This window comes from Elaeis guineensis, chromosome 7, assembly GCF_000442705.2.
Source record: "Elaeis guineensis isolate ETL-2024a chromosome 7, EG11, whole genome shotgun sequence".
In the NCBI taxonomy this organism is placed as follows: domain Eukaryota; kingdom Viridiplantae; phylum Streptophyta; class Magnoliopsida; order Arecales; family Arecaceae; genus Elaeis; species Elaeis guineensis.
This window is the reverse complement of record NC_025999.2, coordinates 97,133,685-97,146,433: the sequence shown is the minus strand read 5'-3', so window position 1 is coordinate 97,146,433 and position 12,749 is coordinate 97,133,685. Positions and strand designations below refer to the sequence as shown.

Sequence of the window (12,749 nt, the reverse complement as noted above, 5' to 3'; positions counted from 1 at the left end):
CTGTTATATTTCTACATAGATTTTTTGGGTTCTCACGGTATTATACTTCTTTTTTTGTGAAGCTTCATAAAAAAACCGTTTTTTTAACATCTGTATTTATTTCCCATCTTGTAAGCTGCAGTTACTTGGTTCTTCGGCTTGCATTTTTTTTTTTTTTTTTTTTTGCTTTGCAAGCCTTTTTTTGGTACCTATACATATACATTTGCTATAGTTAATAAACTGTCACACTTTTTCTACCAAAAAAACAAAAATAGAATAAGAATATCTATGCAGTGCTTCGGTTTACTTTTTTATACTTTCCAAAAATTGCGGATTGTTGAACCTTTCATACACACCACCCATGTGCATACCTCGTGCTGAACTTTAGAATGTATAAGTTAAAACTTGGATCCCCCCTCCCCTCCCCACTCAGAGAAAGGGAGGTATCTACCTACATAATATAATTATCAAAGTCTAAAAACTCGGTGGAATCACTGTTCAGGAGTCACTCTGCGCAAAACAGGAACCCAATCTTAGGCAAAAGAGTATGACCATCAGGGCAATCTCCAATTCACAGATTTAGAACCTAAATTGGGCTGAACTTAGTAAAAAATGCACTAAATGTCATAATAATAAGTTTTCACTGAAATCTCTCATAAATATATTCAGAAAAAGTAATGCTGCACTATTATATAAACTAAATTACATAAACTGACAAGGAGGAGGAGGAGCCTTAGCCTGACACGAGTAATGCTTAATTGGCGGAACACGAGTGCCGGAGTATCTACAGCGTTAACCTTAACTTTTTACTAGCTACACAACGTTAAAGCAAGAGATAGAACACGTTCATAGACACAGGATACATGAAAAAATAGCAAACGGGCAAGCCGCTCATACATCTGCCGAAACTTTACAAGTCAATGAGAGAACGTCTTCCATTTCCATTACAACTTCACTACAAAGCCTCAGATATTTTCTTTATTTTTTGATAAAATAATACGTAAGTGAATTTGACTGTGTCAATCGCATTTAGCTCAACCAGTTGGCATTTCTCTTTCAACGAGAGGGGTAGCAGCAAATCCACCGTATTTCTCGCAAAGACGTCATTACAGCTTGCACAACAAAATCAGAACCCGGGAACAAGAAAATATTGATCCTCACACTTGGCTTAGAAAATGAAGTGGTTATGCTCCATAGCAGCGTTTTCAATGCCCAAAGAGGTCAGCAGAAGCAATCTGAGTGTTACCGTGAAACAGAAGAAACCCTTCTTTGGAAAAACACTTCAAAACTCATCAGCATCAACTTTTTTTTTTTCCGAAAGAAATATTTTTATCATCATCTATACATATAGAGTCATATTACGATTTCTTTATGTTACCAGCTATTCCAACCAAGTGACTGGAAAGCATCAATGGAAGCTTAGTCCTTTTGTCATGGTTGTGAAGCAAGAGAACTAGAGACAAGGATGTTTTCTTTTAATAAGGATCACCTACTCCATTAGGAAATCATGCTCAACCATTCTGAAAAATATCAGTTAAGAACTGGAATCCAATGGGGGAGAGAGCCATCATCAACACCAAAAGTCAAACCAGCTTACGGCGTATAATGGACACCATCAACGCCATTTGTTTTGAGCGATCATAATACAGGCATCCATCAACTTGATGACCCAAAAAAAAAAAAAAGGAGATTAGACGGGCATATTAAAAATCACCAGATAATCAATCACGCAATAGTAAATAAATAGAAAAGGACCATGCACTTCATACCTTCGTAATCAATTCAGAGACTGCAAATGATCGCAGAGAAAATGGACGGCTAGGGTTATAGCTTACCTACGCTGAACATTAAAAAATGACCTAGTGTAGCAGAAAGTTAGATGAATTGAAGAAAAGACCATGTTAGACGTGTATCAACCCATGATATATACATTGGTAAAGAAAGATACCTAACAGCTATGCTTTCATGTCAACCCAAAGCGAAAAAAATGATTTGACATATATCAGCCAAATATATGGGCATTACATTCAATCCTCATCAGAATCCACCTTTTGCTTTTTCCATTTGTATGCAGCTTCCAGTATTTTCAGATTTGGAGCCATTGCCACTTCATCAGGGAATATGTAGTCAATATATTCCTCAAAACTGCACAAAATTCACATAATGTCAGCTCAATCTCTCTTATGGACGAAAAAAAAGGAAAAGATAAAAGCCAAATTTCACAAGCAATCACGAATCAAAAGTAATTAAAATTACAGAAAACAGAAGACAACAAGCATACCCTGCAGGAGTCCCATCTTCGGTGGATAAGGCCCTCTTCCTCTTTACCTTCCTGGGTAACTTCTTTTGGACTAGAGTAACATCCCCAAGATTTCCCAAACTACTCTCAATATTTAACCATTCCTCCAAGAGCATTGCCCTTTCCTCCTTTAACTCAGGGGCAGCTGTTCTGAAGTAGTCGAATGCCCTCTCAAAAACACCTGGTAGAAGGGAGAAAGTTGAAGTTGTCTCCATCTTAAAATTACAAAAAAAGCAAATTTTAATTCCATTTTCATCTAATATACCTCGGCATCGTTGGATGCACTCCCGTTGCTGCTCATGACAAGAGATATCATCACTGCTTTCTTGAGCCTCCTCACCCTCTTCTTCATCTTCGATACCAGCTGAAGCCTCAAACTTAGCATAACTAATCCATACCTTCAAATGCTTTGTTCGATCAAGTAATCTCTCATAGAGTTGCCTTGTTCTCTCGTATTCACCCTCTGATATCTCAAAGTCGATGTAAGCCTGTAATGAAATGCAAGAAACAAATGAGCCGCATTAAGCTATAGATGGCAGTATTGGCGACAGATAATATCGTATCCTCGCTTGAGATAGATTTCCATATTCACTTGAGTCTGTAATTAACTACACAGCGCTCAATTTCAATTCAAGAGAAAAGACAAAGTGGGATGATATTATTTGCATGATGCATTAAAGAACCCAATAATGGAATGAATAGTGATTTTACCTGCAATCAGTAATTCACTGAGGTTGGAGCTGAAAATAAATAATAGAGAAATCAAAGTAAGAGAACTGAGGAGACATGATCAAAAAGGGAGCAGTACCTAGTAGGTTGTGCTTGTCAAACATTGTTATATGCAAATTTATTAAAGATTTTTCAGCTGTGCCTCTTCGTGCAGCAATGATGCACAACCATTGAGGTCTTTGTGCCTTTACCCAAACGAAACAAGTGACGAGATTCTCTACAAGGTGGACGCAGACAATGAGTCAACGGAAGGTGCCATTCAACCCTCTCACCGTCCTGGGAGAGGATCCGTGTGATGAGCCAAAAGCCACTTAAATCAAATGATAGTATGCCTCTGGAGTTGTGGTCAGGTAGAGGTTACCCTATCAACCTCTATCTCCGAGGTAATCTCCTCTTCTTTATGAGGGAATACTTAAAGCCTAAGGAGCTTAGACTTCCACCAGACATGCTAGGAATACATACTACTATTACTATTAGTAGAAAAAGATAAAGGGAAAATAGAAGACTCCATGATTCTCTCTCTCTTTTTTTTTTTTTGCTCCAGAAATTATAAGATGAACCTCAGATCATAATTTAGAAATTTAAACTCTCGAACCGCCGATACACTGAACTTAGCAACACCTTCTTATCATATATTATATTTGACGAAGTCAGAATTCATAAACACAAAAGAAAATTCCATTTTGTGACTAATCTTAGGTCATTGGGAAACGGGACAGTGATGAGAAGTAGAACAAACATGGAAAAAAAGAAAAAAAAGGTTTACTTTGTCACAAGATATTTGACATTCAAGAATTAGAACACAGTTACTTATAAGAATGGTAAACATGAATAGAAACAAACCATATAATAGAAATAAAGTGGGCCCACATAGGTATGGAAATCATGAACAAAGAATATTATTGAACCAAGAGGTTATACTACGAAACAGTAATGATCTTATATGGATTGGCAAGTATATCAGACCTAAAATAAAGATCCATCTAGTTTTTGACGTCTGATTTAGATCATTTTAACACTCAAGACCTCGATTTCTTTTGCAAGATCAAACACAAGTGGAGGTATGTGTTCAAAAAGTCCATCAATCTAACTTAGCCGATCCAATTTAAATTGAACAGGTGTACTCAAAGGAATAGCTCCAACATGATATGATTTCAAAAATCAATAGAGAATCTGCAGATCCCAACTTTGATTTAATTAGTCGAGGGTCGACGGTCATGATCCCACCTTTGATTTAATTAGTGGAGGGTTCATGATCCCAAGCCCAGATGAGAAATGTGGAGGGGCGTCACCAGTTTGACAGCCAGTCTTAATGAGTAAATGTTAGGGCATCACCTATTATATGCAGCAAAAAGTGCACAAGAGTTAGGTAGGTCATTGTCCATAAGCGATCCGCTACAACATGACTTGTTTGTAGTGACAAATGAGCAAGAGTTGGTCAGCTTGTCTATAAAGGACCAGCTATAATGTGACATAGTTTGAAAGAGATGAGTAGATGCTGGGTATGTCATTGCCCAAAAACAGCCCATGACCTGTAGAAAATACAATATTGCTTGCTTACAAGAAAATAAATAGCAATGTAGTAAATCCAAAGATATAAAGGATGGTTATGAACTAGTATATGTAGGCAAGGATGATAAAAGAAATAGTGTAGGAATCGTAGCAGATAAGTAAATGAAAGATAAAATTACAGATACAAAATAGATAACTTATATGTTAATAGCTATTAAATTAGTAATCAGAAGATTATTAATGTAGTTAGTAATTATGCACCACAGGTAAGCTTAGCAACGATGATTAAGCAACAATTTTTTGGAAAGAAATGGATGGATTGATGCGAAGTATTCTTGAAGGACAAATGGTTCTTGTAGGTAGTGACTTAATAGGAATACAAGGAAGAGCAACATATGTGAAAGAGTACATGAAGAAGGATAGAAATTTAATGGGTGATTCAATTCTTGAGTTCGCAATAGCTTATAGCCTAGCAATTGCAAACACATTTTAAAAAGAGAGATGAGCATTTAGTAACCAAGAATGGATTAAATTTGCTAGGGATTTTTTTTTTTTTTAAATCAAGTGGAGAGAGATTGACGTGTAAAAATTATAAGGTAATACCAAGAAGGGGGGGGGGAGAAATTAATAATTAACCAATGATAACATGGTGAAACTTTAAAAAATATATATATTATATTTATAGAGATAAATTACTACACGAGAGAAATTGAAACTTAATAACTGAACTGAATAAAATATAGGACCAAAAGGTCAATTGTATTAAGAGGGTAGTTGAAGGTGCTATAGAAGAGCCAAAAGAGAAAAGATAAACAAATAAAGAAACTCGGTGGTGGAATAATGAGATACAAGAGGTAATCAGAATAAAATGAATTTGCTTTAAACAATGGCAAAAAACAAATAATGACAGAGTTTATGACATATAAGGAAACTAAAAAGATGCAAAAATGCTAGTGAGACTAAATATATAGTGTATGATAATTTATATAATAGATCCTGTTAAAAAAATTGTGACAATAATATTTGCAAAATATCTAAAGCTGGAGAGAGAGAGAGAATCAAAAGACATTGATCAAGTTAGATGCATTAAAAGTAAGGACAATAAGATATTAGTGAAAGATAAGGAAATTAAAGAATGATGGAGATATCATTTTAAAAATTACTGAGGATTCTAGCTGGAATATTACATGATAGATGAAGATATATGTAATATAATTAAAGTTGGTCAGATGAAGTATATAGGTCCACCTGGAATGTTAGTGAGAAGTGCATACATTGAAAAGTTAAAGAAAAATGTTATAAAACATTAGTTCGGCATGCCAACATTGTATGGCTCGAAGTGTTAATTGAAAGTACTCAAAAATTCATTGAGATGGTGGGGACACATACAACAAAGATCTGATGGGGTTCTGGAAAGGAGAGGTACTTTGCTTTGTGTTGAAAGTGCTAAGAAAAGGAGAGAAAGACCTAAGGTGACATCAATAGAAGTTACAAGGACAAGGAGAAACTTGAAATAACATCAGAGATAGCCCTAAATAGAAATACTCAGCGAATGCGGATCCATAAAGCCAAAACCAAATAACTAAGAAAAGGCTAGATGGCTATGGTTTAATTTAATTAGTGGATTTAGAGGACTAAGTCAAACTTAACATGGTTACAGGAGTTGAAAAAGGACTTTCAGATCCTTCCATGGCTTCAAGTATCCGTGATAAGATTGAGACAATTGTCTAAGGTGAACAACTTCACTCTTGACTTGTTCCTATGGCAACCACCTTGTAAAACAATGGTTTAAAGTGTCTGAATTCAATCCATCATTTACCAAGCCCCTAAGTTTCCTCCATTCTTCCATTCCGATGAAATAATCAACTATCGTGGTAAGCCTTTTTTCTTTCCTAACAATTTTTTGCACAGCATGAAAATAGCTCAATGGTTTATCAATCCACCAATGCCCAACAACACAAAAGTGAGGCCATAACACATACTTATCTAGCTCCCTCCATTCTTCCATCTAGATGAAATAATCAACCATCTTAGTAAACCTTTTTTCTTTCCTAATGAATTTTTGCACAGCATGGAAATATCTCAATGGTCTATCAACCCACCAATGCCCAAAAACACAAAAATGAAGCCATAACACATATTTAAAGATGTTAGGTAAAATGGATAAGAATATGAAAAATTAAATTAAGGCAATAGACAAAATTAGAAATTCTCTCAAGGATTACAGAACAGGAATCAAAGATGTTATTACAGATGATGTCATTATAGATGGATAATTTTCCATTTGTAAATAAATACATATGCTACTAAGCCTCTTAACCAAAAAAGGGTGAACGTAACATTATTCTAATCATAAACAACAAAAAAGATGTAGTCTTTTTACTATTTCAGGTCCATTTCATTGTCCACGTGTCTGATTGAAATTGATTTTTTGTTAGTGGTGAAATTCTTTTTCTAGCTTATGTCTTGATAGCCATTTTCAAGACACTCATTTTCCACATATTGTTCACTTAGATTACATTTTATATGCCATTTTTACACCACCATATCAAAAAATATGGTTCTGATACAATACAGACTGAAACTTCAAATTGATTCATGACAGCTCAAAATATATGATACATGCAAAGAAGGTAACATATATGGTTAGAAAAAACTACATACCTTCCACAACAGCTCTGGCATGTCCAATGCAGGTTGAGCAATCGCAAGTTCAAAAATTGCTCGAGCACGCTCTGTCTCACTTAATGATCTTTCTAATTCAGCATATTTGCTCCAAGCATAGCAATTTGCAGGAACCCACTCAAGATACTTCTCATACAGGGTTCTGCAACGATTGATGTTTCCTAGCTGGAGCTCAATCTCAATATACTTCTTAAAGATCTGTGGAAAATAGAGCATTCAGCCAAGAACCAATTGGTATCATCATGAAGCATTGCACACTCTCTCCATAACAACATATAGCAAGAAGGAAAAATATGATACATACCTTATCTTTTGGAGCCATTCCAATTGCATTGCCTAGGATTTGGCGTGCAGCCTTAAGATTTTTTCGCCTTATCTCAAACTGGGCTGCCAGGAGCCAAATTTTTGCAAATGAAAATTTCTTGTGAGGAATCAATTTGATACATTCCCTGTGGCAGCAAATATAAATTGACATATTTCTGAGCATCAAAAAAACAAATAACCAAATGTATTTATTTCTAAATAAATGATACAGACATAACAAAGTAATAATTAATAGCTATCATGCATTAAAGCTCCACAAGCAGATAAAAAGTTGTTCTACAAATGCAAGAAATTGATAAAGCATATATTACAAATAAGTGGTAGATTTAATAATTAGCTGTTCGACAATAACATATAGGGCATAAAGCTTAATCCATACTAAGGCCTAAGGAACTCTTTCAGTATAGTCTTATAGGAGTGAAAAAATGGAAAACAAAACTCAGATTGAAAACAGGGCCATAACTAATGCAAAATAATATAAGCACCTTCCCCATTTAGCAATAGAGATAATTAGGAGAGGAAAGAGGAGATGGTTCTGGCTTGGATTATAGTTTGTTAGCTCCATAAACAACAAGGCAATAGATAACCTAGTTTCTTGGGGCCAGCTTCAAGAAGTTTTTTTAACCATCCAATGCTATCAACGGTTGGGCCCTCCATGGATACAAGCTTTATCTTTCTTTTTTACAGACTTCATCCGTGCAATCATATAATTCTCCTTTTTCATGACACTTGTCACAATTCCAAACATCTCTCTTTTCTAAATATTACGGTTGATACCATTTTCTGTGACTCATCAGTTTATCAGATCAGATCTGGGTGAGGCTTTTTATATTTTGGATTGCATTTGAATCAACTCCATCTAGTCAAGGCCCAACTAATTGGCAGGCCTACTGCTTATTACAAGAGAGGATCTCAATTGGTAAGTTGATATCACTGTCCAAGTAAAGAGTTATACCTGTATTCGTAATAACAATGTTTTGAGATCTTGCAATTGCTGTCAGTCCAAAACCATGATCATACCATAAAAGTACCTTCTAGTGAAGAGCACATTATGCCTTCTTCCTACATATTGTACTAAAATCTTACTAAACATGAATCTTTACGAAAAAAAAGTAAATGCAGAGTGAACCCTCTCCCTTACATTTTTCATAATTCCTTTGAGAAAGAAGTTTACGCCAGTCCCTTTCCCACAATAATCACTTTCAAGTGTGTCAAGGTTAAAACTAGAGAATCAAACAAACAATAAAAGCAATTGAACTACTCAAAACAGCACTCCCTTTCCCACAACAATCACTTTCAAATGTGTCAGGTTAAGACTAGAGAATCAAATGAACAATACAGGCAATTGGACTACTCACAATCTGCAAATTTCTTCAAAATGGTCATGCAATTGTCGCCAACCTTCATCCTAATTTTTGTTCCAAAAAACATACAACTATTGACAATGTCTTCCATCTTGTTGTGGTATTTACATTAAAAGCAGAATCATAATCAACGTTCCTGTTGAAACACATTGCATCTATTTTAACTATGATCTCCTTGCTATCATGTTCTAAACGCATTCATACAAAAACAGCCCTTTCATCAAAAAATCCCAACCCAATTTATACCCCATGTAACAAGATGTAAAGCCTTATTTATTCAGCAAAACTCTATGTGCCATCCAATAAAAATTATGCCAACAACACTTCAATCTAGTTAGCATAAAGCCAAATTGCTTATAAACCAATAAGAAGTAACATGTGAATGCTAGGCACAAAGCATCAACTAAAGCACTCACCACTCCGACCATCTCTACACCCATGTTTCTACAAGTATTATAGCTCAACTAGATGTGAATGAACAATGACTAAAGTTGTTCCCTAGGTGGAACTAAGCATAGATGCTTTTTCTATAACATATCTGGATTTTGTTTTTAAGCTAAAAAATTTTGACCAAAAGAAAATATCAGGATCTAGTATTTACACATAATAAAGATTGTCACCAAACTAACTGAGAAGATAACCCCGACTTCAATCCTTTCATACATATGCTAACATGTCAAGAAAAAAATTCTCTAAGTTTTAATATTTTAGAATAGATGTACATTTATCCAATAAAGGGAGGATTTTTTAACCTGTAAACCTCTCTAGTCCTCTCCATATCTCCAGCATCAAGCTCTTCATACAATGCATAATTTATCCTGTGCAGAATGATTAAACAAAATAAACCATTGAAATACACTGATCATCAAGAAAAAAAAATTATTTTTTCTTGCAAAACAAAATCCTATCATTCTTACCACAAATAGATGTATCGCTGCCAGTACCGCTTCTCCTCTGCTGGAGGCACATTAGCAATTGCCCTCTCATAAACTTCCCTAATCATCTCCTTATTACCGACACTCTCCTCCAGCCTAATATAATCGAACCACGTGTCATAATTTAGTGGATTCTTCCTTACCTCCTCCTCATACTGGAACCTCCTTTTCCCCACGATGGCATCCTCAATCCCTTCCCTGTCCCCATACTGCTTCTCAAATGCGACGAACTTTTTGTACAAGTCCTCGGCGCGGCCCTTGGGGATGTGGTCCAGCGCAAACTTGTAGATGCACCGGGCACGCTCCACCTCCTTGCACCGTTCCTCAAACTCAGCAAAAGCAACGAAGAGCTGCTCAGCTTCTTCGTCCTCAGACAGGAGGTCAACAGCACGCTCATAGACAGCACGGGCCCGCGCAACCTCGCCATTCTTCATCTCGAACTTGGCATAGCGGATGAACGCGTGGGGGCGGGGGTGGCAAGCGACAAACCGCTCATAGATGGCGCGGGCACGGTCGACCTCGCCATATCGCAGCTCAAATTTGATATAGGAGAGCCAGCCCTGGGCGTCAGGCTGCCAGGACATCCAGCGCTCGAACACCTGGCGGGCGCCGGCGACGTTGCCAAGCATCTCCTCCATATGGATGTACTTGTACCAAAGCTGGTCGACACGGGGGAGGAGGGTGACGGCGCGGTCCCAGACGTTGCGGGCATGGTTGACGAAGCGGTTGCGCATCTCGAACTCGGCGTACTTGAGCCAGAGAGTGTGGTTGCGGTAATCGACCTCGAGGGCGCGCTCCCAGACGGAGCGGGTGCGGGCGAAGTCCTTCTGGGACTCCTCCCAGGCGGCGTACTTGACCCAGACGCCGGTGTGCCATCGGACGCGGCGGATTTGGTCCTCGAACTCCTTGCGCTTGCGGAGTCGGTAATCAGAGAGCTCATAGACATCAGTGATCTTCTGCTTGGGGGGCCGGATCTCGGGCTCCTGCCGCTCCCGGGCCTCCCGGAGGATCTGCTCGGCGGTGATCTGGATGGGGGCCGGAGTCTTGTTCTTCACGCGGGTCGGACGGGGGAGCTTCACCTCCGTGTCGCGCTTCGTCAGGAACCCCAAATTCGGATCCGCATCCTTCGCCGATGCCATCCTTCTTTCGTCGATCTCTCTCTCCCTCTATCTCTCTTTTCTCGGATCAATGAAAGAGAGGTGTAAGAAATTAGGGATTGGGTCACGGGTAGCGGGGAAGTAGGTGTAGAGGACGAGCTGAAGGAGGAGAGGAGAAGGGAAGGTCGAGAGAGGGTCGGAATTAAGTGGGACGCGGGATATCACACCTAGGGTTTTCCTATAGCGGGTGCAGATCCGCTGCGGTGCAAACTTTGCACCGTAGGGTGCTTGTACAAGACTCGATTATAGCCACGTGGGGAATAATAGATCCAACGGTCCTCATAAAAATCTTCGGCGCTGATCGTCTCATGAAAATGGCGTTACTATCCCCAGATGCACCTCCTCCACTGCTCCGCACGACTCCGGCTCCGACTCCGCTTCCTTCATCCTCTCCCAATAGCCGCCGCCTCATCTCCTATGACGTCTGCCACTCTACTCTCGCCCTCACCGCAACCCTCCACTGCGCCCTCCACATCCAGAAAGCCGAGTCATCCTCTCTTTTTTTCCCCGAACTCCATGCCATCACCACTCCTAAAGAGGCCCATAAGATAGCCGTCGTCGGCATCTCCACCATCCTCACCATCCATTTTGCGTCGGTAGCAGCGGCTCACTACATGTGAAGACCTAAAACTAAATATTAAAATAAAATTATTTTTTTATTAAAATTTTAATTTAAAAAAAAAAAAATATATATATATATATATATATATATTTTAATTATCAAGACAACTCATCCTACTTTATCAAAAGAGGAAGATATGTTGGGCAGCACCTGTACTCAAACAAAATCATAATTTTTTTTCAGTACGATAAGAGATGTTTTTTCTCATCTTTTAAATAAAAAAATAAATTATACTTAGTTCATATTAAATTACAATACTATTGGGATAAAGACAGATAAATATATATCGCAAACATCAAAAAATAACATAAAAATAATGAATGAAAGATTTTATTTGCTAAGGATTAGGTTCCATCTAAAGAATTTTCTTTTATTTCTTAATTCCTATATTATTTTATTTGTCTAATAAATGCTAAGAATTGCAATATGCCTTAAGCCAATATCCTAATTACTTAATAGTAATAGTCTCTTGGTGATTAATTCAAATAGGAAATGATCTTGTGTGTGTATTATAAACCATGGCACAAACTATTTAAAGTTGATCATGCAATTACCTATTATTTTTTGAGAGATGATTTGGAATCATTCAAAACTCATTATATCCATATCCCCATCATTCGTTAGATAAATTTTCTAGATGAGGTGACAGCAAACCTGATAACCCCAGATCAGACACATTCAATTTCGCATGTAAAGAGCGGGGACATATAATAATGTATCATGAACCCAGGGTTTAGTCACATGGCAACGTTGACATCGTACATACAAAGCCAACCATAATGAAATCTTATTTATATTATACCAATAAGGGTGAAAAATAAAAGAAAGAAAGAAAAAGAAAATGCAGAGGAGAGACAAATACTTACATGAAACTTGGCTGGTTCCCAAACATAAAGAAAATAAGTTGCGATCTAAACAGGTCACAAGTAGTTGAGCACAAAAACTATTACTGAAACATGTTTTCATATAAACCAGTATATTTAAATATATTAAAAATAGCATCATGTATGCATGGGTACCTATTTAAAGGCTGTCTGCAAGATAGACCTCTTCGAAAGATCATGCTGTGATTGGGAAAAAGCTGATGGAGAACAAGAATTTTGGGGATGAATTGCAAAGATAATTAAAGTAAATAATTTTTTT

General features: G+C 37.4%; 1 protein-coding gene across 4 annotated transcripts; it reads right to left on the bottom strand.

Moving 5' to 3' along the window:
- Positions 1-980: 980 nt before the first annotated feature.
- On the bottom strand, positions 981-11,423 carry LOC105048227 (uncharacterized). 4 transcript variants are annotated; one of them, XR_012142498.1, is made up of 9 exons: positions 9,810-11,386; positions 9,645-9,710; positions 7,509-7,653; positions 7,184-7,402; positions 2,544-2,766; positions 2,261-2,459; positions 1,928-2,124; positions 1,749-1,838; positions 981-1,639 (listed from the first exon to the last, which is right to left on the bottom strand). XR_012142498.1 is itself a non-coding variant. In XM_073260403.1 (7 exons), exons 1-7 carry the CDS (start codon positions 10,964-10,966, stop codon positions 2,007-2,009), a joined length of 2,127 nt encoding a protein of 708 aa, XP_073116504.1. In that variant the 5' UTR covers positions 10,967-11,385; the 3' UTR covers positions 1,845-2,006. The 4 variants fall into 4 exon arrangements, 2 of the variants coding, with proteins under 2 accessions (XP_073116504.1, XP_073116505.1); XR_012142499.1 differs by having other exon boundaries at positions 1,749-1,819; XM_073260403.1 differs by lacking the exons at positions 981-1,639; positions 1,749-1,838 and having other exon boundaries at positions 1,845-2,124; positions 9,810-11,385.
- Positions 11,424-12,749: the final 1,326 nt, after the last annotated feature.

Bases quoted from the DNA above. Each gene is read 5' to 3' on its own strand.
- LOC105048227 (XM_073260403.1), bottom strand. From the start codon at position 10,966: ATGGCATCGGCGAAGGATGCGGATCCGAATTTGGGGTTCCTGACGAAG. The intron at 7,654-9,644 runs GTTAAAAAATCC...TTGCTGCCACAG, and splicing joins AGGACTAGAGAGGTTTACAG to GGAATGTATCAAATTGATTC. The intron at 7,403-7,508 runs GTATGTATCATA...TATTTTCCACAG, and splicing joins GAATGGCTCCAAAAGATAAG to ATCTTTAAGAAGTATATTGA.